Below are 23438 nucleotides of genomic sequence, written 5' to 3' on the forward strand. Positions count from 1 at the left end.
TTTTTATTTTTCTCATAACTGTCACGACTTGGTCTATCACTTGTTTTCGTTTTATCGTTGACTCCTGAGACACCCTGTATATTTTTAAGTAATATATTATAAAAATTCGGTGTAGCCTTCACGGCAGTCTAGTGCACTGGCACAGCACCTGACTGCAAAATTGGGGAGCGCAATGTCTTAACACTAGGTTTCCTCTGTCCTCTCTGCTATATGCAGGTGAATCCTGTATATAGTTAGACTATAGGAAATGTCAGTAGTTTAAACATTGTGATCATGCTATTTCGTAAATATCGATATCGTATTTTTGATAATCGCCCACCACTAAAAGTACTATATAAGCACAATATTGTCTCAAATGTAAGCCATTTTACAAAGTGGTACGAGACTGGATTGAAAAATAAAACCATGCGGTAAATATTTTAATTGTTTTGTACACAACAAGAAAGCCTAGCCGTGGCTGTAAACACGACGGTAGTGGGTTCGATTCTCCCTCTAAAGAATTAATTAATTCCATGTCCTTGCAAGATAAGGCTCAGTCTTTAGGTCCGTCACTCAACACGCATTATCTCGAAAACAAGGTTCAGTTTGCCAAAAATAATATTATATTATTTACAGAATCATCTATGGAATTATTTTAGCGTTGACATTTTCATACTGCTCTTCACAAACCGATCCAGATGACTATACAGATTTAGTTCTGATAGGAATGTCAAACAGTAAGTTTCTATATCAATATATTGTTATTAATAATTTTTAACACAACCTAAAACCTAATATTAGGATAATACATACGCCATTGAGAATTGAAAAGACAACCGCGACAGAAGTCAAACATTTTTCCACGCGTAGGGATAATTCTTTTTTGGCTTTACGCTACGAGTAATTGATATTAGTATTATAATTGTTTTAGACTTATATAAATAGTCTCATATCCTGTAAGGTTGCGTGACCGACACCGGCGAGGAAGGAGCGTGTGTCAAAGCGTCCCAGTGCGTGGCGGTGCGTCCACCTGCAGCGGTGGACCCAGCGACGCGGTTTACAATACGGTGAGCAGTAACAGTCATGTCGAGATGATTCCTTTTTAATTAGTTATATTATTAGGTATACTAAAAGAAAACGTCTAAGTTTCTTAAAAATCTGTAAATTAGTGGATAAGTTTTGAGTGTTCACGCATTTCTTTTGCTTATATATTATTTTGCCTTTGTTAATTATAGGACTCTCAGTGCGACAACCGCGAAGCCAGTTTCTACGTAAGTAAACGTTATGTTATAGTAACGTGACAAAGTCTGAGTCCATTAGAGAAAATGAAATATTTAATATTTTCATTTTTCTCGCTCTGGTAAGGAGGCAAAAGCGGGAGGTTGCGTTTGACCACTGAAAATGCAATGCCTCCAGAATGCCTCCACAAGAAGAACAGGAGTGTCTTAACACTAGGTCTGCTCGCCCTGCTATGAGCGGGATACAGCGTGAAGCTAAAAAAATAAGCAAGCAAGTTAAAAAATATTCACGCACGCATGTTGAATGGCGAAACTCAACGTTACTCTTTGTCTTCTTACCAAATTGAGAAAATGAAAATAATTTATTCCAAACATTTTGGTAACAAGAACTAAAAATGTGCATTTTTTTTAATTTTTCCAGAAACCAGTGTGGTTGGTATGGAATCTGCTGTCCAAAAACTAAAGTATCTATAACAGAACATAATGTGAAAACACCAATTGCATTAGGCTGCGGCTACGGCAACCCGGGCGGCACTAGCATCAGATTTTCCAACAAAGCTACTGACGCTGCATATGCTGATTTCCCTTGGATGGTTGCCTTGATTCTGTACGTATCTCTTTTAAAAAAAATAAAAGTTAATTGAAATTCTATTTAATATAATTATACATATATATTTGGCCAAGCAGTCTTATCGCTAAAAGAGCAATCAATTCCAGGCAATGTTTGCGCATCTATTAAATCAATTAAAAAGGCGGGGGGGGCGTCTACGTTGTACAGGATGGATGACTAGTTATATATTCATATCCATAATATAAAAAGAAATCATTCCTTAAAAGTCCTAAAGTCGTAGTGATGCAGAAGTATCGGGTTTGTAAACGCGACTTTTATTTCCTCGCTCTAGTACAAAGACAAACCGCAGCTTTTAGTTCCACTACTCACAGCGCAATGTCTTAAAAAATTGAGTAGAATATGGGTAACGGAGTGTCATTCGAAAATCAATAAAAAGTATTAAGATACCTTTCGATATAACAAATGTAATATATTTCTGTTGTTTTTTAGCAAAAAAAATATCCCAGACCAGATATTGGAAGATAAAACCATCGGTGGAGGCACTCTCATCCACCCTTCAGTTGTGATGACGGTAGCTCACAAGGTGTACAAAACTCAAGCTCATAAGGTTTGTCGAAGGAGGGTAATATGTTCCGAGCGTGGGTATGTCTGTTACCCCCCTCCACTCAGCACGCAATATCCCTCTGCCTATCCATACATGTATACATACAGGGATACAGCGTGAAGGGAAATAAAAAGCATAACTTACCTTTCAGTTAAAATGTCGAGCTGGCGAATGGAACTTGTCTGAAGAGAGCGAACAACACAAACACCAAGAAAGAGATGTAGCGAATGTCATCAGTCACGAAAGCTACGACGATGGTATTATTTAACGTTCTAGCGTAAATTATAGCTGAATCATACAAGTTCTTTACAAAAACTGTAGCCTATGTGTTATACTGACGTATAGGCTATATTAATATTAAGTTTCATTTGAATCCGTTCAATATTAAATTGACATAACTTTTCGGAAACTTGCCAGAATCCAGTAGTGAAAACCGCATCTGTATCGGTTAAGTCGATTCTGAGATTAGCGATAACAAACGCACAGACAAAAATCTTAAAAATAATTGTCTTGGGTTCTATTAGGTTAATAAAGGTTCCCAATAAAACTAGCTTTTATTATATAATATATATTTCATTCCCTAATCGAGATCGAACTCAGAACCGTTACGTTTACAGCCTTACACAGTGTCGTGCGCTGTGCCATGACGGCTGACGAAGTTATAGAGATATTACTGTTAATTTAATTTAAGTTTTTGTCAACAGTGTACATTTACTACGACGTAGCACTACTGGTTTTGTCATCGCCTTTCGAGTTGGCTAATGCACCTCACATAGGAGTGGGGTGCTTAGAGCCCTACTTGCCCAGTCCTGGCACAGTCTGCTACGGCATGGGTTGGGGTATAGACGTTAGGGCCAATAACAAGAGTGCTAAATATCTTAAAAAGGTCTGTATGTTTATTTCAGTATTAATGATTTTTAAAAATAAAATCTATATATATATAAAAAAGGACATGTTCCCACTGATTTAGGTAAGACGCACGCACAGCTGTAACACTTGAAATTGTGAAATTTGGACAGATGTTTATTTTCATAATCTGGACAATTAAAATAAATGGTAAAGAAAAAATTTAACCCAAAAGACATGAAATAGGGGTTGAAAGTTTGTATGAAAAATATATGTTTTTACAACTTTTATTCAGAACTTCAATAACATATATTTTGTCTACTTGGAGGTCTTACTAATCACGGAATGTTTTTTTCAAACAGCTTTAAAATCTTGAAATGAGACACATGGTAATTATTACACTACGAATACCATTAATAACTAGTTGATTGTTAATTGTACTCACTACAATACTACAAATAACAATAAGTTTCTAATATTTAATTGTCAATTGCAATTAAAAGCTACTTTTATTACAGCTGGAAATGCCGTTAGTTGGGAAAGATGATTGTGAAAGGTTATTAAGACAGACGATACTCGGAAATGGTTACAATTTACATAACACTCTAACCTGCGCTGGAGGTGAACTCGGTGTGGATACTTGCGAGGGTGACGGGGGCTCCCCCCTCGTCTGTCGCATACCAGTACGTAATTGCAGCAAACTTAGATCCTCACATCAACAGACAGACTGACCTTACCGTAGAGATCCTAGTGTTAAGAGATCTTATTGTACACGCTCCGCCCAATCAAATCAAAAACAATTATAAATCGAGATATTGACATTTTTTTTTCCGCCACAGCTTAGAAATTGGAAGCAGTCGTTGTGCAGGGGCACAAAGGGTTGTGGGTTCGATTCCCACTAGCGGAAGTTAAATATTTTTTTTTATTTCGTCATCCTGGTAACGAGGCAAAGCGTGGCGTCGAGTTCCGTAAAAGTAGGGAACAGAAGTGTCTTAATGGGAACAGAGTGTCTGACGCTAGACTTCTATCCCTGTGCTCATCGTGAAGCTAAAAAAATAGCTTTATCTGCTTGTATTCATTTAAATCAAGATTTAATCAATCAGCTTCACGCTGTGTCCCATCCACAGCAGGGTAGGCAGAGGGTACCTAACCTCCAAATTCTGGACGGGTGTTTTGAGTGGCTCAGCGCCGCCTTTTGCCTCGACACCAGAGCGGTGAAATGGAAATATTAATTTAGATAAATATTTCATTTCTTTGACTGGGGATCGAACCCACAACCAGTCGCGTTTCCAGTCACACTTTGTGCCTCTGCGATTGGCCTCAAATTTAAACATAAACATAATTTCTATCATGACCCACTTTTATCATTTCTCTCCACCCATTTCAATAATCTAAACTATTTTAGGATAAAGAAAGGCTACGTTACTCGGTGGTGGGGATGGTGGCGTACGGAGTCGATTGTTGGAACCAGAACGTGCCCGGTGTATATGCAAAAGTACCTGAGTTCTACGACTGGGTTACAAGCAAAATGAAAAGTCTTAGTTTGGCTACAGATTCTTTTAAATATAAAAAATAATTAAAATACTCCGTGTAATATATTCATATGAAGTTCTTATTTGTCTCCTACAGTTTAATTTCCCAGCTAGATGATACATATTAGGTACCTCGCTCGCTTCGAAATGAAGTTATTGAGACATGTGCATGACACATTCGACAAGCATTTCAACAACAGTTGCGAGACATTGGGTGTCGGAAATGGTAACTTAATGCCGCGCTATGTCTTCTTACCAGCGCGAGACGTGGACGTCACGAATGTGAAAAAAAATAAACATGCATCCTTCTTTATGAAATTGGACAGAAATCCTTAACAAATTATAAATTATCTATATATATCCTTATTAAATTTGATTTATTTTGTATAATACTAGCGGCCCCCGTCCGGCCTGCCCGCTTCAAATATTACGAATGTTTATTGAAGTGAATTTATGACAAAGCCGACCGAGCGCGAGTCGTACTCGCTCACTGAGGGTTCTGTACCAATTTTAGAATTGTGATTGGGACACACCTTAGAAGTTGCGATGATGCGGCGAATAAAGTTAAGACAAAGTTAAAGTTACACTATTATAGTATGAAAGGAACTACAAATATAATTTGTAATGTATATTTTTTATGAAATACTAACAAAATTTTTACTTTTCGGACTTTTCCTTTATTTGTATGATAAGATCTTACTTCGTCCTAAATTTCATAACTGTAGGTCTACAGGAATCGCGCGGTGAATCTCATACATGAAATGCTCATATCTTTTGACGACTGCGCAGTATTAAGCTCCAAGCTCCAAGTTCCAAGGAACTGTAAATCTGAATATCTGATATTACTTTCATTTTGGCAACAAAGTGTGTGTGTGAAGGGTTCCGAGTTTTTCCTTTTTACCAGCGGAACCGTTTATTATGGGACTAACACTGAAAGCTAGAGGGGTTGTGGAGTCGATCAATTTAAAGTACATTGTTCTACAAAATTGCTAGTTTCTAGAAGAGTTATTTTTTTTACAACTGTTACATTGAACTGGGCTTTTATTGTTTAAAATAAATACAAACTTGTAGTAGTGTGTATATATGATAGGGGGATACTGCATAGTTGTATATATGTTTGCAATTAGCTTCCAACTTGTCAACGGTGTCACATTATGAGGAGGTGCGTAACAGACGATGGCTCACGGCGGTTCCATAGTATAACTTTCGTATTCACCTAAGTATTTATGTTTATTTTATACACAACTGACATTAAATTAGTGTATTTTACGATATCTACAGTAAATTATATATTCTGATACTATTAAATACATATATTTTTATAATTTAAACTAGCAGACGCGCGCAGCTTCCCTAGCTTATTTAGGGGTGAATTCTAATAAACCATGAAACATGTGTTCAATGAAATATTTTTAAGAGTCTAAATTTTAAATTTTATAAAAATCGGTGGCGATTTGAAGATTTTTCCATACAAACTTTCAACCCCTTATTTGCATCCTTAGGGGGTGAATTCTAGAAAAGCATGAAACACATATTCAATTAAATATTTTTAAGAGTCTAAATTTCAAATTTTATAAAAACCGGTGGCGATTTAAAAATTTTCCCATACAAACTTTCAACCCCTTATTTGCACCCTTAGGGGGCAATTCTAGAAAACCATGAAACATGTGTTTAATTATATACGTTTAAGAGTCTGAATTTCAAATTTTATAAAAATTGGTGATGATTTAAAAAAAACCTATACAATCTTTCAACCCCTTATATGCACCCTTAGGGGGAGAATTCTAGAAAACGATGAAACACGTGTTCAATTAAATACTTTTAAAAATCTAAATTTCAAATTTTATAAAAATCGGTGCCGATTTAATATTTTTTCCATACAAACTTTGAACCCCTATTTCACCCCTTCAGGGTAAAAATTTTTCAAAATCCCTTCTTAGTGGATGTCCAGATTACGAAAGTAAACATCTGTCCAAATTTAACGTTTTTACGCACAGCGGTTACGGCTGTACGTGCGTCTTACCTCAGTCAGTGAGGACAAGTCCTTTTATATATATAGATTACGGAACTATTCCTTTGACAAATAGGCCGTAGGCTAGTGTTGCCAGTATACCTCACCCCCAGCTTACATGTTTTGTGAATATTATCAATATCTAACCTTTCTCGATAAATAGCATGGCCAATATGAGAAGACTTTTTTAATCCGAACGACTAGTTCCTGAGATTAGCTAGTTCAACCAGACAAGCTTTGTATTACAAGTATAGGGGAGGCCGTCGTGTTCCAGCGGCACAGCCTTTGAGTGTAAGCGCGAGGATTGTGGCTACGATTCCGATCGGGGAAGGAATCATTTTCAGTTCTGGTAAGAAGACAGCGCAACGTAAAGTCATCCCACTTAACACGTAATGTCTCAAAAATTTGGCGGAAATCAATTTACCTAATATATCTTCGATGATCTTACACTCAAGTGTAAGATCATCGAAGATATATTAGGTGCAAAAAGAAACAAAAACATATTGAAGTACCTAGTATAAAACAAAGAAAGTGTAAATAAAAAACGTTTAAAAATTAAAAATCAGAAAATTATAATTTCGATAAGAAATTTGCAATAGGTAGGTATATAAGATTTCTACTCTAAGTACAATGACATACGTATAAGTATGTATATTCATTATTTATGTTTCAGGTTCAGAATTCGGCGGAAAGTACAGAATGGAAGTGTATTAATTGGAACGGAGTATCTGAACACTAGGTTCCCACGTTCCCTCTGCCTACCCTGCTATGCGCGGCGTACAGTGTGATGCTCAAAAAAATAATATTATATTATACATCATACTGTATCTCAAAAACTAGTAACTCGGCGAAAAAATGATAATCGAACGCACAACCAGCCCGGTTGCAATCAGTTCCTGTACCACGAGGGATTTACGTAAAATATTATAAAATTAGATCTGAGACCACTAACTATATATTTTCAACCAGTTGTTCGTGAGATAAATGCATTTAAACAAACTAACTCTTTAGATTTATACAGTATTGGAATAGAAATAATACATTTAAAATTTTCTTAGAATCCTAAAGAATTCAATGATTTAGGTACATTCACTTCGTTATACAGTATAAGTGAAGGTACCATATTTCTCTTCGGTCATGACTTTATCTACCCAGGCGTATATAGCTGGTACATTCACGTAGACCCCGGGACGGTCCTTGACCCCGCAACCGATACCATACGCTACTATTCCCACCATTGCGTATCTAACGTTGGCACCGTCTTCCTGAAACTAAGTAAACAACATTTGAGCCAAAGAATAAATTATATATTTTTTAGTTTTACACTGTATCTCTCAAGCTAGTGTAAAGACACTCCCTTCCCCACGCACCGACCATGTCTTAACATTAGGTGCTCTACCTATCCCGCTACATTAGGACAAGGAACTTAGGAACCTAGTGTTGACACCTCATACCCATTTGGATACTTCCGTTACTGAAGGCATTGCGTGTGGAGGGGCGGAAGCCGGGCTTTGCTTTATTAATTCCTCTGAGTGGGAATGGGAAACACAGCCTGCCTGCCGCGTTTATAGTTGCCATGACTGGCCTCAATAATAAATAACTTCCAATAATTGGTTCGATATATGGATAATTCGATTAAGATGTGCTTAAACTGTTATACCTGTATAGGGCACACTAAGGGTCCCCCTCCATCTTTATAACACGCGTCTTCACCTTCCTGTCCTCCAGCACAGGTCAGAGATGAGTGGAGCTTGAAGTAACGACCAAGCAGAGTGGTTCTTAAATTGGTCTCACATACTTCTGGACTCACCAGAGGCAGTTTACTCTGAAAATATGATTAGTTAATAAATGTTTATTTTCTTTTTCTCTCCCGGACGCCCAAGGAAGCGCTGGTTGGATCTCGTGATGCAGGATATGAGAGCCAATGGTCTAACCACCGAGGACGCTAAAGATCGTACAAAGTGGAGTAGGTTGAGTAGGAAGGCAGACCCTGGTAATAGCCAGGATTAATGGCAGGAAGAAGAAAAAGAGTTTATTTCCTTCTTTGCTACATGGCTATAATTTTTTTTACTTTCTAACTAGGTCATGATTAAGACTACGTTTCGTGTGCTCTAGGACTCCAAATTCTTGTGTGCCATAAAGTTCTAAATATTGATGGCATAGAGTCCCACCTTTGTGTACCCTAGAGCATGAATCTATATAAGACTTTAGATGCCATGAATTCCAGTGAATGATTTCCAGTGAATATACAAACTATTCTTTACTAACTATCTACTTAGTATTGCCATAAATATTGCTACAAACTACCATCTAACTAACTTAACTCCCTTCTCAAGAATGGTATCTTGACCTCAGAATTCTTGTTTTTCTTTGTACAGTATTTATGGCAAGATTAAGTATAGTAAAAAAATAAAAGAAAAAGAGGCCATCGTGGCGCAGTGGTGCAAACGTGTTACTGCAAACTCGACGGTTGTAGGTCGAGGGTATACTCCTATTTCTATTTCTTCGCTCTGGTGACAAATTCGACAAAATCTGGGAACAGAGTGTTTTAATACTAGGATCTCTCTGGCTACTCTTTTATATGCAGGAGACAGCCTGAAGACAAAATTCTAAAAAAAGATAAAAATATAAAAAAAAATGTTTAAAAATATAAAAAAATAAATAGTATTCTCTCTTGTCAAATGATAATTTCTAAGTACCTTACTTTGGCTTAGTTGGTCAGAAACTCAGTCGCGGGACTCGCGGGTTGAAATCCCACTACGTTAAAATTTTTATATGTTTTCTTAATAAGACTTTTTTTCCTAAATGTGGACTAACACTTTAAAAATGATAAAAATTACTTTTGTGAAAGGTAGAAAAAAAATATGATGATAGAGAAAGAAAAGAAAATATCTATTGACACTCCAGATATACCCACCTTTTTCAACGTAGTAGCATATCTTTGCTCCGTAGGCAATTTACCCCATCCCATGGTGAAGCATTCTGTTCCAGGCTCCGGCAATGCCTTATTGAGACAAGCCAGGCCGATGTGAGGAGCCGCGTCCAAGTTGAAAGGATGCTTTAGGAATACGAGAGCCACATTATAGTATAGAGATGCTAAAAATATATAACTTACAGTTAATTATGAAAGCCAAATTATTGTTTAAATTCAAGGCAATGCGTGTTGGCTGGAGGAACTCAGCGCCGCATTTATCTTTATGTGACCTTAGAGCTAGAGCTATACGTACGCCTAAAGTACTCCGGGTGGATGATCTTTTTGTTCACATCTTGTTCTTCGAATTTATATGCTTCATTTTCCGTCTGTATGTTGAATTCTCCCGCTCGAACTTTAAGCTAAAAAACATTGATAATATTTTTTTTCAGATTCATGCTTTATGCTTTATGTACTGGGTTCTGCTTCTGGCTTCAGTTGTGTATGACACATTCTAAGAGCTCGAAGTAACTCGAACTATAGGCGTAGTTGTTGTTTGTGTTGTTACATTTAACAAGAATAGCCTTCCTCCTCCTATATGACATCACTGCAGCTGCAGTCAGAGTTCCATAGGACACTTGGAATATATCATGTACATTTTCATATACGCTATTAGTTATTCTGTATGTGTGTATCTACAAATTTATCCACGCTAGTATGCACATGAACCTGCGTAATGGTGGTGTCGAGAAGTTATAACGGACGTTATTGAATTGATATACAGCGTGAAGCTGAAAAAAAAGCGTACCTCACGATTTCTGTACTGATTGACATGGTAAGCGGCTGTAATCACTACTGAGGGGTGTATCAACGATCCTCCAGCGAGGAAGTCATCCGGTACCCAAACTGTCACACCCCTTCTTTTTCTAAAATCAAAAACAAAAATTGTATTGTTTTAGCTTCACTTATTTAGGCATGTAAGTGTAAGTGTAAGTGAGAAGAATTATATAGAAGCACAAAGAAAATGGTTTTCAGGATTTTTTGGAAATTCAACATTTTGAACACATTACAGTAGTCCGTGGTCACGGGTAGTAAAATGTATAATACTAAATATACGTGATTAATCTGGTTAAATAGTTTCATCTAAAATGAGTAGTGGCTTCTATCTCTACGCAGCACATTATCCAAAAGAGCGGAGGATTTAAAGATCCATTCCTGCAACAAATAAGGGTCAAAGAGTTTAAGTCAAAGCCAAATAAATAATAATATTTTCATTACTTCATAATTGCAACCATCCATCGGAACTCTTGATAGCTGGCCTGCCCTGCCTGCCCTGCCTGCCCAGAACTCTGCTGGTCCCTTTTATCTGGAGATGTTGAAGGCTGTATATTTGTCCAACCACATTTGTCTGCAACAAGAGAGAGAATTAACAGAAAAAAAAAACAGTGTCACCCTTTTCCCCATATATCAGAGTAAGCAGAAGTTAAGAGACTATGTTCCCCAATTTTTGAGAACTTGCGTGTTGAGTGGCGAATCTCAACGTCGTAGCTCTATTTCAATCATCATTTCCCTCGCCCTTTCCGTCTCTAAGTGTAATCGTATATAACACTTAGTTTCGATATAACGCAGTGCAATTTGTACACATTGTTACAGTTATCTCAGACAATTAGAATCCGTAAAGTATACGTAGTTCTTAGTTTTAAGTTTACCTTAAAAATATAAACATTTGAACGTAGTCATATTAAACTCGCGCTTTCTTGAAACCGTCCAAGAGCTTTGGTTGCTCAGCCATACCTTCTCATCAATCTTAGTGATCAGTGCGTATCCCACAAATAGCAGGTAGCAGGTAGGCAGAGGGAAACAGAAACTAGTTCTAAAACACTCCGTCCCTATTAAAATACTTTCGTTCTCTTTCTACCGAATTCTGGCGGCGTTGCGCGCGGAGTGTCGAAACTCAATTTTGCACTTTGCGTCGTCACCAAATCAAGGAAATAAAAACATTAAATACTTAATACCCCTGAGTGAGACTCCAGCCTAATATCTATCGCCTTTACTTGCCCCAATTTTTTATACCTTTTCTAACAAAAAGTATTTTTCTTACCTAAGAGTGGAAAAGTTACAAATATAATTATTTTACGACAGAAGTGAAGGCTTATGTAAAAGCTAGTAAGAAATATATATTTTTACCCAAGTCTACCGAGCTGCTCACTAATTGCATCATCTTATCTGTATTGTAAGCCTGTTCATCTGGTGTACCATGATGATTCTCAATGGAATCCTGCATGAGCTCCTCTGTGTTCTGAATAGCGCAGCAGACTTGTAGTGACGAAGGACATTTTTTATTTTGCCTAAAACACAAATAATTGAGATCGTCGTGGCAAGCTAATGTGGGAAGATATTGTTTTAGGAAAATAAGCTGCCCGCTGCATCCCGCATATAGGCAGAGGGAACCTAACATAGCGATAGCATACTCCGTTTCCCACTGTCCTTTGAATTTACGAGACATGCGCGTTGATTGGCAAAACTCAACGCTGCGTTTTGTTTTGTTAGCAGAGGAAATTTAAATAATAGATTCCCTCGAGTGGGAATCGAAGCTACAACCGTCACACGCTGTGCCAATGCGTCAGCTTGTACACTCACCGGAAATCCATCAAAGAACTGCCATCTACTATTATATTATTATACGCGTCGCATTGGTAATATGGTATACATTGGCCCGTCTTCCCGTCGTCGAGAAGACAGTCCAGGGTGGTTTCTGAGAAAAAAATATTTTAAAAAATTAAACCGATTTCAATTAATTAATAAATCCTATTTGAGTTTTTTTTTTCTTTTTTTAATTCTCAGATAACGAGCTCCATGAACAGGCCGGTAGGTGACTAAGACCGAATTTCGCAGCGAGAATTCAGCCTCAGTATTGCGGGACTGGAATTTTTTCAAGTCCGAGGGATCCCTGTATATGCGGTAACCCGCGTATAGAAAATTGTATTATTAATGTAACACAAATAAATAAAAAAATGTAACCAACGTAATTCCAAATAAAGTATTGCTATTGACATGAGAACAATCAAAATTTACCATTGAAATATAATAGAAAATAAAAATAATTTCAAAAAATAATTTCAAACTATTTATTTAGTCTATTTTGCAGTTTGCATCTGCATGTTTTAGAGGCAATATATAATAGTAACAGCAAAGGTGTTTATTTTAAAGTTTCATAATGACATATTTTCCGATTAATTCATAGTCTTAATCTTAATATAGTCCTAGTAGTAGTTAATTTTAATGTCCCAATGGACTCAGTCGATGAAAATAAGTTTTTGCGGCATCTTATGGTACACATATTACAGTAATTAGTGTTTTGACACTCCATTTTACGCCTGAATTTAAAACATTGCTTGTTGAGAGGCGGAACTAAACACAGCCCGTTGACTTTGCAGAGAGGGGAAATTTAAATATTATGATACATTCAATTTAATATACGAGTATGTTATCATTCCCCAGAGTGAGAATCGAACCGACAACAACTACATATTTAACAAATGTCCCACCACCACGTGGGAACGGGGACGACAACTAGCACACTTCATTACATTTAATAATTAAACAAGTCAAAACTCACGTATATTTGTTGGAGTCAAATCAAGCTTATTGGTTTCTGAAAAAAATAATATAATAAAATCAATATGTTGCCCCGCATGCCGACGTAAGCAGAGGTAGTAGTAGTAGATTGTGTGTCGTTCGCCGCGCAGCACTTAACGCCGCGCTTTTCTAACAGAGATTGTGTGTTGAGTGGCGATACTCAACTATTTGTCTTATTACAACTGTAACGTTTACAGTGAGAAGCTTCGCAACAGCGCCAGGCGGCCTCAAGTGGGTAACTTTAATAATTATACTTACTCTTGATAAACGTTGGAGTCAGATCCAACGCTTCTGTGACTGGTTCTGTAAAATAAGATTACGGTTTTCAGTTATATACATTCCATCTGTTATGATTTTGTTATTTCTTAATCTCAAGGGCACCTAATTACTAGTGTTGTCACACTACGTTCTCCACCATTGTGTTGTGTGACGGCGGCATTTAACGTCGCACCGATCTACATATTAGAGCGGGGAACTTATTACAGACGCTTTTTTGTAGGTACAATTCCAGTATGAAAAAACGGTTAAATTGTGAGCCTGACTCGCCCACCTAAGCCTGATTTGACATATGCCCATATGCACTCAGTGCATATATATATATATGCACTGAGTGCATATATATCTATATATATAAAATCGAAAGGTCACTCACTCATCACGAAATCTCAGAAACTACATGTGCTAGGAATCTCAAATTTTGCATAGGAGTTACTTATAGGACGTAGGTGCTCGCTAAGACGGGAATTTGCAATATTCGACTTCTAAGGGGTTGTTTTTGGGGTTGAAAGTTTGTATGAAACTTCGTTACTACAAATGCTAGGAGTCTCAAATTTTGCATGGACGTCACTTATAGGACGTAGGTACTCATGGAGACAGAAATTAATAATAACGTAGTTCACGCAGGCGAAGCCGCGGGCGGGCCGCTAGTATATATATATATATATATATATATATATATATATATATATATATATATATATATATATATATATATATATATATATATATATATATATATATATATATATATATATATATATATATATATATATGGGTGCATGTATGGGTACTTCACTGCTACGCCCAGTCCTTGAGAAGTACTCCTACGCTCTAGACGTTGTTGACATCTCTGTAGAGATTATGCAAAGATTGTTTATTAAAATATTCATTTGACAAGAGAGAAATTATTAAATGTTTTGTACCTGTTTTATTTTTTTGTGACAACACCCATTTAGCAATTTCTTCATCAGACGATAGCGAAGCGTATGAACAGCATACAAGCAGCATATGAACTCCATATCTGTTAAGGAAAATAGTTTGTTTTACTGCTTCACGCTTTATCCCGCATTTCCCGCATATCAAGACATAATGAGGATAATTCTTAATAATCAATAATGAAGCCGAAACAAGAAAAGTAAACGTAAAAGGAATGTTAATAGGTTCGATGTAACTTAACTTCGCTTTTGAAAATAAGAAAATGGAAATATAAATTTAAATAAACATTTCATTTCCTCGAGTGGGGCTCGAACTCGTACCCCTTGTAGACGCGTTTGCAGACGCACTTTGTGCCTCTAGAACTAGATTTCGTTTAGCTCTTTACGAACTATAAGATGATAAACTTGTAATAATTGAGAACGTACAAGGGTCATAATCAGAAAAAGTGTACATTTTGTGTCTTTTCTTGTCCCGCTACTTTGAATGCGTTTTAAAAATACAATTTTAAAGATAATTTAAATATTTTGCCATTTAAGATAAATTTACTTATTAACTTAAAGATTTTTGTAATATTTTAAATGTATTATGGCAAATAATAGTATTTTTTGTTAGTTGCAAAAAACCTTTCAAAATGCTTCCATACAATTTTACGTGTCCCATTCACCACTTTATTTTTTAAGAATTGATTTGTTACGAATGTTTATGGTTTTATTTGATTTCAGATATGTTTATATTACTTTACTTTATGCATAATATTAAATAGAAGTACTTTTATTGATACATTATTTAACAAATAAAATATATTAGTTAAGTAAATTTGTCCCAAAATATTGTCTTTTCGTTACTCAGGGCTAGTAACGTACAATTAAATTATGAACGCAATTATTTTGAATGGTGTTTAATATTATTCTTTATTGTGGCACCATAATTGTAAAAGTCAATGCTATCGTAGCTACAACCAGTAGTGTTCTCGCAGCAGTAGAGGGGTTCAAATGTTTAAAAGGGAATGCGTGAAATTACATCTCAGGGTTATAAACGGCTTTTATTTTGGTAAGTATTCTATAATTTCGTTTTCTTGTTTATGTTATTTGCTTCTTTTTACAAAATCTCAAAAAAGAACTTCAGTGCTTGCAAATGCAACACGTGGCTTATGAGCAAATATTTAAAAAGCTTAGAATTTCTCAGAATTTATTCTCAATTTAGTTATATTTCGTTACGTAACGAAACTGAGAAAATATGAAGCCTAGTTCACAATTACGTTACTAATGCTTTCTTATATATGTTTATAATAAAGTTGTAACGAACCGGTGCTTGTATATGGAAGATATGTATATAAGAAAAAAAAAAACTGGCATATGAAAAAAACTATTAGTGACTTTTCATAATGTAAAGTAACCAAAAATAAAGATTTTTAAGTTTTTTGCTTGTTTGCGTGTTTGTCTATGTGTTTGTGCACGCTAGTCTCAGAAACAGCTTAACCGATTTAGTTAAAAACATTTTTTTATTCTTCCTGAAATTAGTTGTGATTTCATGATTACTATTTTTTGATAAATATTTTTATTTTCAGTAAGCGTCATGGCTCCTATGTCAAATGCTGAAAAACATAAAAGATATAGAGAACGTCTTAAAAAGACCAATCATAAAAGATATAGAGAACGTCTTAAAAAGACCAATCCTATTAAATATGGAGATATGCGGAATAAACCCTTACGAAGAATTAAACTTAATTCCAGTGATAACGACTCAAATTTTGATATATTTTAAAGTGGATTTAATTTTATCATTAACTTTGTGATATCTAACTAGAAATATAAGTTTGTTACGTTACGAACTAGCATTATTATATTGTTAATATTGTCAGTTTGTTATGTTTTCTTCTTACATTTGTAATCTGTTAATACAACGATTGAATCTTTAAAATTTTATTCTGTGTCTCATTAAGTAAAAAAAAAACAATAGTTTTATTCATATAATATTTTTATTTTGTTGTGTATAATGCCTTATGACATCAGTTTCGTAACAAACATTATCAGTGTTGTTACTTATCAGTTACGTTACGAATTCGAAAATGTCCACTTTTCTGATTATGACCCACAAACAGGAAAAGCTACAAATATGTTGATAGTTTCCTTGTAATGTATTATATATTATGAATTACGTGTAACGTTGTTTGTCTTCGATGGACTCCTAAACTGCTGAACCTATTTTAATTAAATTTGCACACTTTGTGCAGTGCAATTGTGCAGTGCAGCAATCCAACTTGAAAGATAGGATAGCTTATATCTCAATTTATAATAATTATAATGTTATTATTTTATTACAAATTATTTGTATATTATTTGGGGGACGAAATTACTCGCGTCCGTAGGATTTACCACTTAATCCTAGGCTCACCCTACACGTGTCCCCCGGGTGGTGCCAAACGGGTAATAACGCCGAGCAACAGGCGGCGGTACAATAACCTGTCTTCACCGGTAATCCACATGCCAAGAGGAACTAAATACCCTCTAAAAGAGTAGCAATAGCACCCTGGATAAGTGTTATTAGAAAACCTTCCATTTACTTTTTATGGTTAATGACAAATAACGAGAGTGATATGTCATGCGCTCCGGCTGACCCCCGGCGCCCTCCGGTACCCGGGCTGGAGGGTGAGAAATTTGCTACCGAAGACTACATAGAAGTGGGTGACCAGGCTTCTATGGCAGTGAATGTTACTGGCAGCAATAAGAAATTTGTGCAACAAGCATTCCACAGAAGCTTCTTCGTTACTAGACCGAGAAGTGCTTCTCTTGGCAACATTAAAAACACCACAACCGGCGAGAAGATTCTTGATGCCTCCAATATTAACGAAGAAGGGAACACGAATCTAGCTGGTCCTCCTGATTGACAAAGAATTCCCACGCTCAGAAATCCTAAGCGAAGAAAAACTTCCACATCACCATCTCCAGAACGAGTATATACTAATAATAGATTCCACATCCTACCTGTAGAATCAGTTAACGAAAATGAAAACTCGGGTCAAGTCAGAAAAATAAGCAAACCCCCACCTTTTATCCTTTACGGAATTGAGGATATTAATAAGTTAACAGATCTGCTAGTAACAGCTGCAAATCAACAACAGTTCACCTACAAAATTGTCAACCGAAACCAGCTAAGGATAAGCTGTGTTGATGTGGAAACTTACAAAAATATTATCTCTATAATCCGCGAAAACCAACTCATAGGCCACACTTTTAATAGAAAAGACCAAAAATGCCACAGACTGGTAATAAGAAACCTACACCACTCTACACCACATGAAGCAATAAGGGAAGCTTTTGAAAACACTGGCAATAGTTTAGCTGGAGAAATTATTAACGCCAAGTATGGTGCTGATAAAAAACCTACGTCTACCTTCTTTATTAATCTCTTACCAGGCCCCACTATTAAATTAGCTAAAGATATCAAAGTGGTATACTACCAAAATGTAGTGATTGAAGATCCAAAAAAGCGAAATACAATAGTACAATGCCAAAGATGCCAGCAATATGGGCATTCAAAAAATTATTGCATGCGGCCTTACAGGTATGTAAAGTGTGCTCCACCACACAAAACAGCAGACTGCCCTAAGAAAGACCGCAGTACTCCGGCGACTTGTGTCCTTCCGTTGGCACAATGACAGACGACAGGTCACGGCGGTTGCACAGTCCAACGTTAGTAATCTTACAGTTAGGAGTGTTTATAACACTAATAACACGTATTTAGATGATTTTCTTTTTCTCAGAGACAGTACACTCTCGGCAGAGCCTGAGGTCGATCATGCGCTCGAAGAGCTTCATGGTATGCCCGATCCCAAGCATCCTGAGCAGTCTCGGTGTCAGTCGAAAGATTATGACTTTTCACCTCTGCCAGGAAGTCGGTCTGCATCGGTCCATTCAGCAACCACCACTTGATCCGAGGCCTACGTTTCTCGGCTACTTTCTTCTTCGGAGTGACGTTAAAGTCCATGACAAGAAGACGATGTTGGGCCGTTAGGCTTTCGCCTGGAATGACCTTACAGTTTGTTACCCTGCCAAATATGACACCGTCTGGTCAATAAGTAGTCTATTTGAGTTGAGTGGGACCCGCACTTATACGTGATAAGGTGCTGAGAATTCTTTTGGAAGAACGTATTCACGACGGCCAGATCAGACGCAATACAGGTTCTCAGAATGTTTTCTCCCTCTGCATAGCGAAGACCGTGCCCAAAACCCCCGTGAATACGTTCATACGGCTCAGCAGCCCTACCGACGTGCCCGTTCAAGTCCCCCCCAACTAAGACCAATTCGGTAGACGGCACAGCAAGTAGCACCCCTTCATACTGCTCCCAGAATGTCTCCTTTTCGGTCGCGCTACACCCCGACTGGGGAGCATAGGCACTGATTAAGTTTGTGATGACGCCTTCAATCAGTACCCTCACTCGCATCAAGCGGTCGGAGCGACGGTCAACTTCAAGGAGCCCATTCTGAAGCTCTTCAGAAAGCACTACCGCTACACCGTTTCTACCCGATTTTTTTTTTTTTTTTTTTTTTTCGCACTTGACTTTAATGCTGTTAGCCTTACTGGCCTTTACAGCGACACCGGGTGGGTAGGGAAGAGGGTACTCTGTCCCTGAAAATATGCAGGCACTGTGTGGCTGCCTGTGGGGGTACGCCAGGTAAGTATTTCTACCCGAAGGTGACCCAGTGTATATAAGCCGGTAACCCTGTCCGATGTTACGGGACTTATTGCCCTTCCAGCGAGTTTCCTGGAGGAAAGCACACTGGACCCGACGTCTCATGAGTACATCTGCGAGTTCTCTGCATCGTCCGGTTAGAGAGCCAATATTCCTCGTTGCAAAGCGGAGTTTCTGTCTGGGTACTCGCGTCTTTAACCGTGCCCGTACTTGACACGGACACCATTCTTACGGACTGGATGAGGATGTAAGAGTGGCGGCTCGAGGATCCGGGGTCGCGTACCCGTATGCCCATAAACAAATATCGGACAGATATTAGTCAGGACATCCTCTGGATGTCAATGGTCAATGGTCATACTTACGGTGAGCAACTCAGTCTTATTTTACGATAAAAAGCCAATGTTATATAATAAATTCACAGATTGGTTGTCATTTCGTGATGTGGTCCAAAACGAGCTACATCTGAAAATATCTTCAAAGTGCGCTGATGACATAGATAGTGCCGCAGAAAAATTTACTCTTGTAGAAAGAAGAAATCGTCTCAGATAATAATAGTAGACAACAGGTAGTTCCAATAAAATGACGAGAAGAAATATTAGAGAAACGCAGATTGCGCCGAGTTTGGCACAATAGCAGACATCCCTCGGACAAGGCAAAATTTAATAAAGCTGCCAAAGACCTTAAGAAAAGTATTCTTGATGCTCATAATGCAACAGCTGAGGCTTTCATGGAATCCTTGACTCCAACTGCTTCCACAAATTACTCACTGTGGCGTACATTTAAAAGTCGCCATCGGCCGCTGATTTTAAAACCCCCACTTAGAGGCCAAGGAACCGAATGGCTAAGGACAGAATCACAGAAAGCTGATGCTTTTGCTGAACATCTAGTAAAAACGTTCACTCCTAATCCCAAAATACATGGTATTGATGATTCCTACATACACAAAAAACTCCAGCAAGATCATCAATTGGACCTACCGTTGCAACCTACAACGCCGAAGGAATTAATTAAGAATACCAGGATTTGATTTAATTGATAAAAAAGTACTCTAAGAATTACCCCGCAAGGCGATTGCATTTTTAACCAACCTTTTTAACGCAATCATGAGAGTTAGTTACTTCCCTGCCATGTGGAAAGTTTCTCAAATTATCATGATCTTGAAACCGGGAAAACCAGTTCACGACATAACTTCATACCGCCCTATTAGTCTTTTACCTGTTATTTCCAAGTTATTTGAGAAAATATTTCTCTTTAGGCTGCTGAAATCCATCAATGAAAGATCAATAATACCCAAACACCAATTTGGATTTAGGTCAGAACATGCCACTGTAGAACAAATACACAGAGTTTCCAATGTCATCCGGAGTGTCTACGAGTGTAGGACTACTGTTCTTTAGCCTTCTTGGACGTACATCAGGCTTTTGATAAAGTATGGCATACAGGGCTACTATTTAAAATAAAAACTCTCCTACCGCATACGTTCTATAGTTTCCTAGAATCATATTTATCCGAAAGAATATTCCAAGTAAAAGAAGGTTCTGCTACTTCAACCTTTTATCATGTACACGCTGGAGTACCCCAGGGGTCAGTCTTAGGACCCAAACTGTACACAATCTTTACATCCGACTTGCCTGAGATTCCTGGTGTTACTGTTGCAACATTTGCAGATGACACTGCACTAATGGCTAGGGCTGGATGCCCCAAAGCAGCATCTGAGATGCTGCAAAATCAACTTGACGAAATCGGGAAATGGTTAGAAAAATGGAGGATCAAAGTAAATACTACAAAGTCTTCACGTGTCACTTTTTCATTGAGAAAAGATAATTGTCCACCTGTTACCCTAAACGGTCATCCACTCCTCACGCAGATTCGGTCAAATACTTGGGTATGCACCTTGATCGTAGATTAACCTGGAAAAAGCACATAAGAACCAAAAGGGAAGAATTAAATTTAAAATATAAAGGATTGTACTGGCTATTTATTGTATTGTCGGCAGGAACTCCAAATTATCTCTGGACAATAAGCTATTGATTTATAAAACTGTACTAAAACCCATCTGGTCGTACGGTATACAACTGTTGGGCTCTGCTTGTGATAGTAGTATACAGATGATACAAAGAGCTCAAAATAATATTCTCAAACAAATAGCCAACTTACCCTGGTTTATAAAAATCAATGAAGTCCACGAACACTTAGCTATTCATACAGTGAAGAATGAAATAATATTTTTATCTTCTAAATGTAAAAGATATTTTAAGTAATACTGTACTTTTTGCACCGTTCTGCATTTGTGTTTTATATATCCTGTATTGTCGGTTGCCTGTAAGAGATCGCTCTTAGCGATAAGGCCGCCATTGCACATTGATCCTGTATGTACTGTGTATATCAAATGTATATTCCAATTGTAAAAGTGCAATAAAGTGTTATTATTATTATTATTATTATTATTTGTGCTGATTTCTTAACCTTCATAAATCAATGATATAAATTATCTATTTAAAAACAGCTTCACATTTTTTTAGATGATAGATAAAGGAAATAGCATAGATAAAGGAAACCTAGAGTTAAGTTACCTTGATCTGTGTGTAATATATATTTATTATGAAAGTAATTTTTGGCATAATTATCTTAACAAATTATCATCCAAACATAAATTCACTAAAATTATACATTCAAACAAAAATGACACAGTCCATTTTGTATAAATAAAATGAAGGCAAGGTACGTCACTAGTTGGCAGAATATGAGCTCACCTCAGCCACATGTTGTCCAGGGCAGCCGACCGGCCTCGTCGCGTCGCGTCCCAACACTAACCAGAACTGATAACTGATTACAACCGGCGCGTACAAACATATATAAACCGTCTGGAAATGCCAGGCCGTTAGTTATATAAACCTAAGTAATAAATATAATTAATTCCCAATATGCGTTATGGACGAAATTATTAAAAAACGCATTATTTATAATGGCCGGGCACTACGTATGACCTAGCTATAACGGACCAACTGATTAAATGTTTATTTACATAACTACTCTGATATGGCAGCCATTTTGTATTAATCATTTGCGTTTCCTACTTTAAACCACAAATAGCGGGATTTGAACCCGCGTTTCTGGTAAGCGTTTCACGCGCTCTGACTAAGCGCAACGCACTTAGCCACGCGGATGTTTTCTAAAGAAGTAATGCTCTTAATCACGAGTAGGTAACTCCAAATGTAATTGTGGTTTACCCAATATTATCGGTTTCAAAACAATGTAGCGACAACATTTATGTTATGTATGATAATTTAAATATTATATATATTTTTTTATAGTATTTATCAATGTATGACGCAATTGAAGCCTGTTTTAGAGGTTCTTGGATGATGTAGCGTTAGGTCAAAAGAACGTGAAGCAGACTACTGTCTGTACTATACACAAATGAAAATGAACCAACACGCTTTCGCCAAGACACTCCGTACCCCACTTCCCGCCTAATATTCAAGTCCAAAGTTTGTGTTGTTACCAGAGCGAAGAAAGGAAATCGTTTCTTCTTCTGAGTGGGATTTGGATCCAAAGTCGTCGTATTTACAATGACGCCCTGTGCTGCTGTTCCATGACGGCTTCAATCAAAAATAAAAACATAAAAACTACATATCACCTTTCAGTTCTAACCAAAGGTCTTAGTTACCAAGCGGCCATAGCGACTCCAAGTTGTATCGACCTGGAAACACTGGCCGCAGGCCGTTGTACATTTATAAAAATAAATTAATACAAAAATAGACAATTGGACAAGGTTCCATTATTTATAAATATTAAATAGTCTCAACTAGACCTAATAAGAGCGTGAATGTGAAAGATTTAAAAAATATATAATACAGGGATATCTCGATCGATGGGGAAACATGATGATTAAACACTTCATTTTTTGTGTTAAAACACCTCATTCTCCACTTTCTTTGAATTTTCGAGTCATCCCTGCGTGTCGAGTGGTTGCAGTTCCACGCCGCTCTTCATACATCGAAGCAAGGAAATTTAATCAGACCCTGTGCCAATAGGACACGATAACCTCCATCTCAGCTTGGGAAATTTGGATTTACCCACGTAGCCCGTAGGTATAACATACGCTATTTACATTTTGCTTATCAATTAAAATGATATTGCATTTTATTGCTTACCATCTGACCCTAAGGATCAACACTTTTAATATATTTATTTAA

General features: G+C 37.1%; 2 protein-coding genes across 2 annotated transcripts; one reads left to right on the forward strand and one right to left on the reverse strand.

The window, feature by feature from the left end:
- Positions 1–332: 332 nt before the first annotated feature.
- Positions 333–4838, forward strand: LOC146530553 (phenoloxidase-activating factor 2-like). Its single transcript, XM_085201093.1, has 10 exons — positions 333–410; positions 616–716; positions 941–1046; positions 1215–1250; positions 1639–1824; positions 2278–2395; positions 2544–2649; positions 3097–3278; positions 3757–3921; positions 4644–4838. The coding sequence occupies exons 1-10, from the start codon at positions 406–408 to the stop codon at positions 4812–4814; spliced, it is 1176 nt and encodes a 391-aa protein (XP_085057219.1). The 5' UTR covers positions 333–405; the 3' UTR covers positions 4815–4838.
- A 2493-nt stretch (positions 4839–7331) lies between these two features.
- LOC146530554 (phenoloxidase-activating factor 2-like) lies at positions 7332–22235 on the reverse strand. The gene is made up of 12 exons (XM_085200218.1): positions 21993–22235; positions 14534–14631; positions 13590–13634; positions 13312–13347; positions 12333–12447; positions 11880–12040; positions 10971–11100; positions 10501–10618; positions 10009–10114; positions 9699–9877; positions 8442–8606; positions 7332–8052 (listed from the first exon to the last, which is right to left on the reverse strand). The coding sequence occupies exons 1-12, from the start codon at positions 22001–22003 to the stop codon at positions 7879–7881; spliced, it is 1338 nt and encodes a 445-aa protein (XP_085056344.1). The 5' UTR covers positions 22004–22235; the 3' UTR covers positions 7332–7878.
- Between the last annotated feature and the right edge of the window lie 1203 nt (positions 22236–23438).

This window comes from Heliconius melpomene, chromosome 17, assembly GCF_056956725.1.
Source record: "Heliconius melpomene rosina isolate 202511_hmr_F chromosome 17, ASM5695672v1, whole genome shotgun sequence".
NCBI lineage: Eukaryota > Metazoa > Arthropoda > Insecta > Lepidoptera > Nymphalidae > Heliconius > Heliconius melpomene.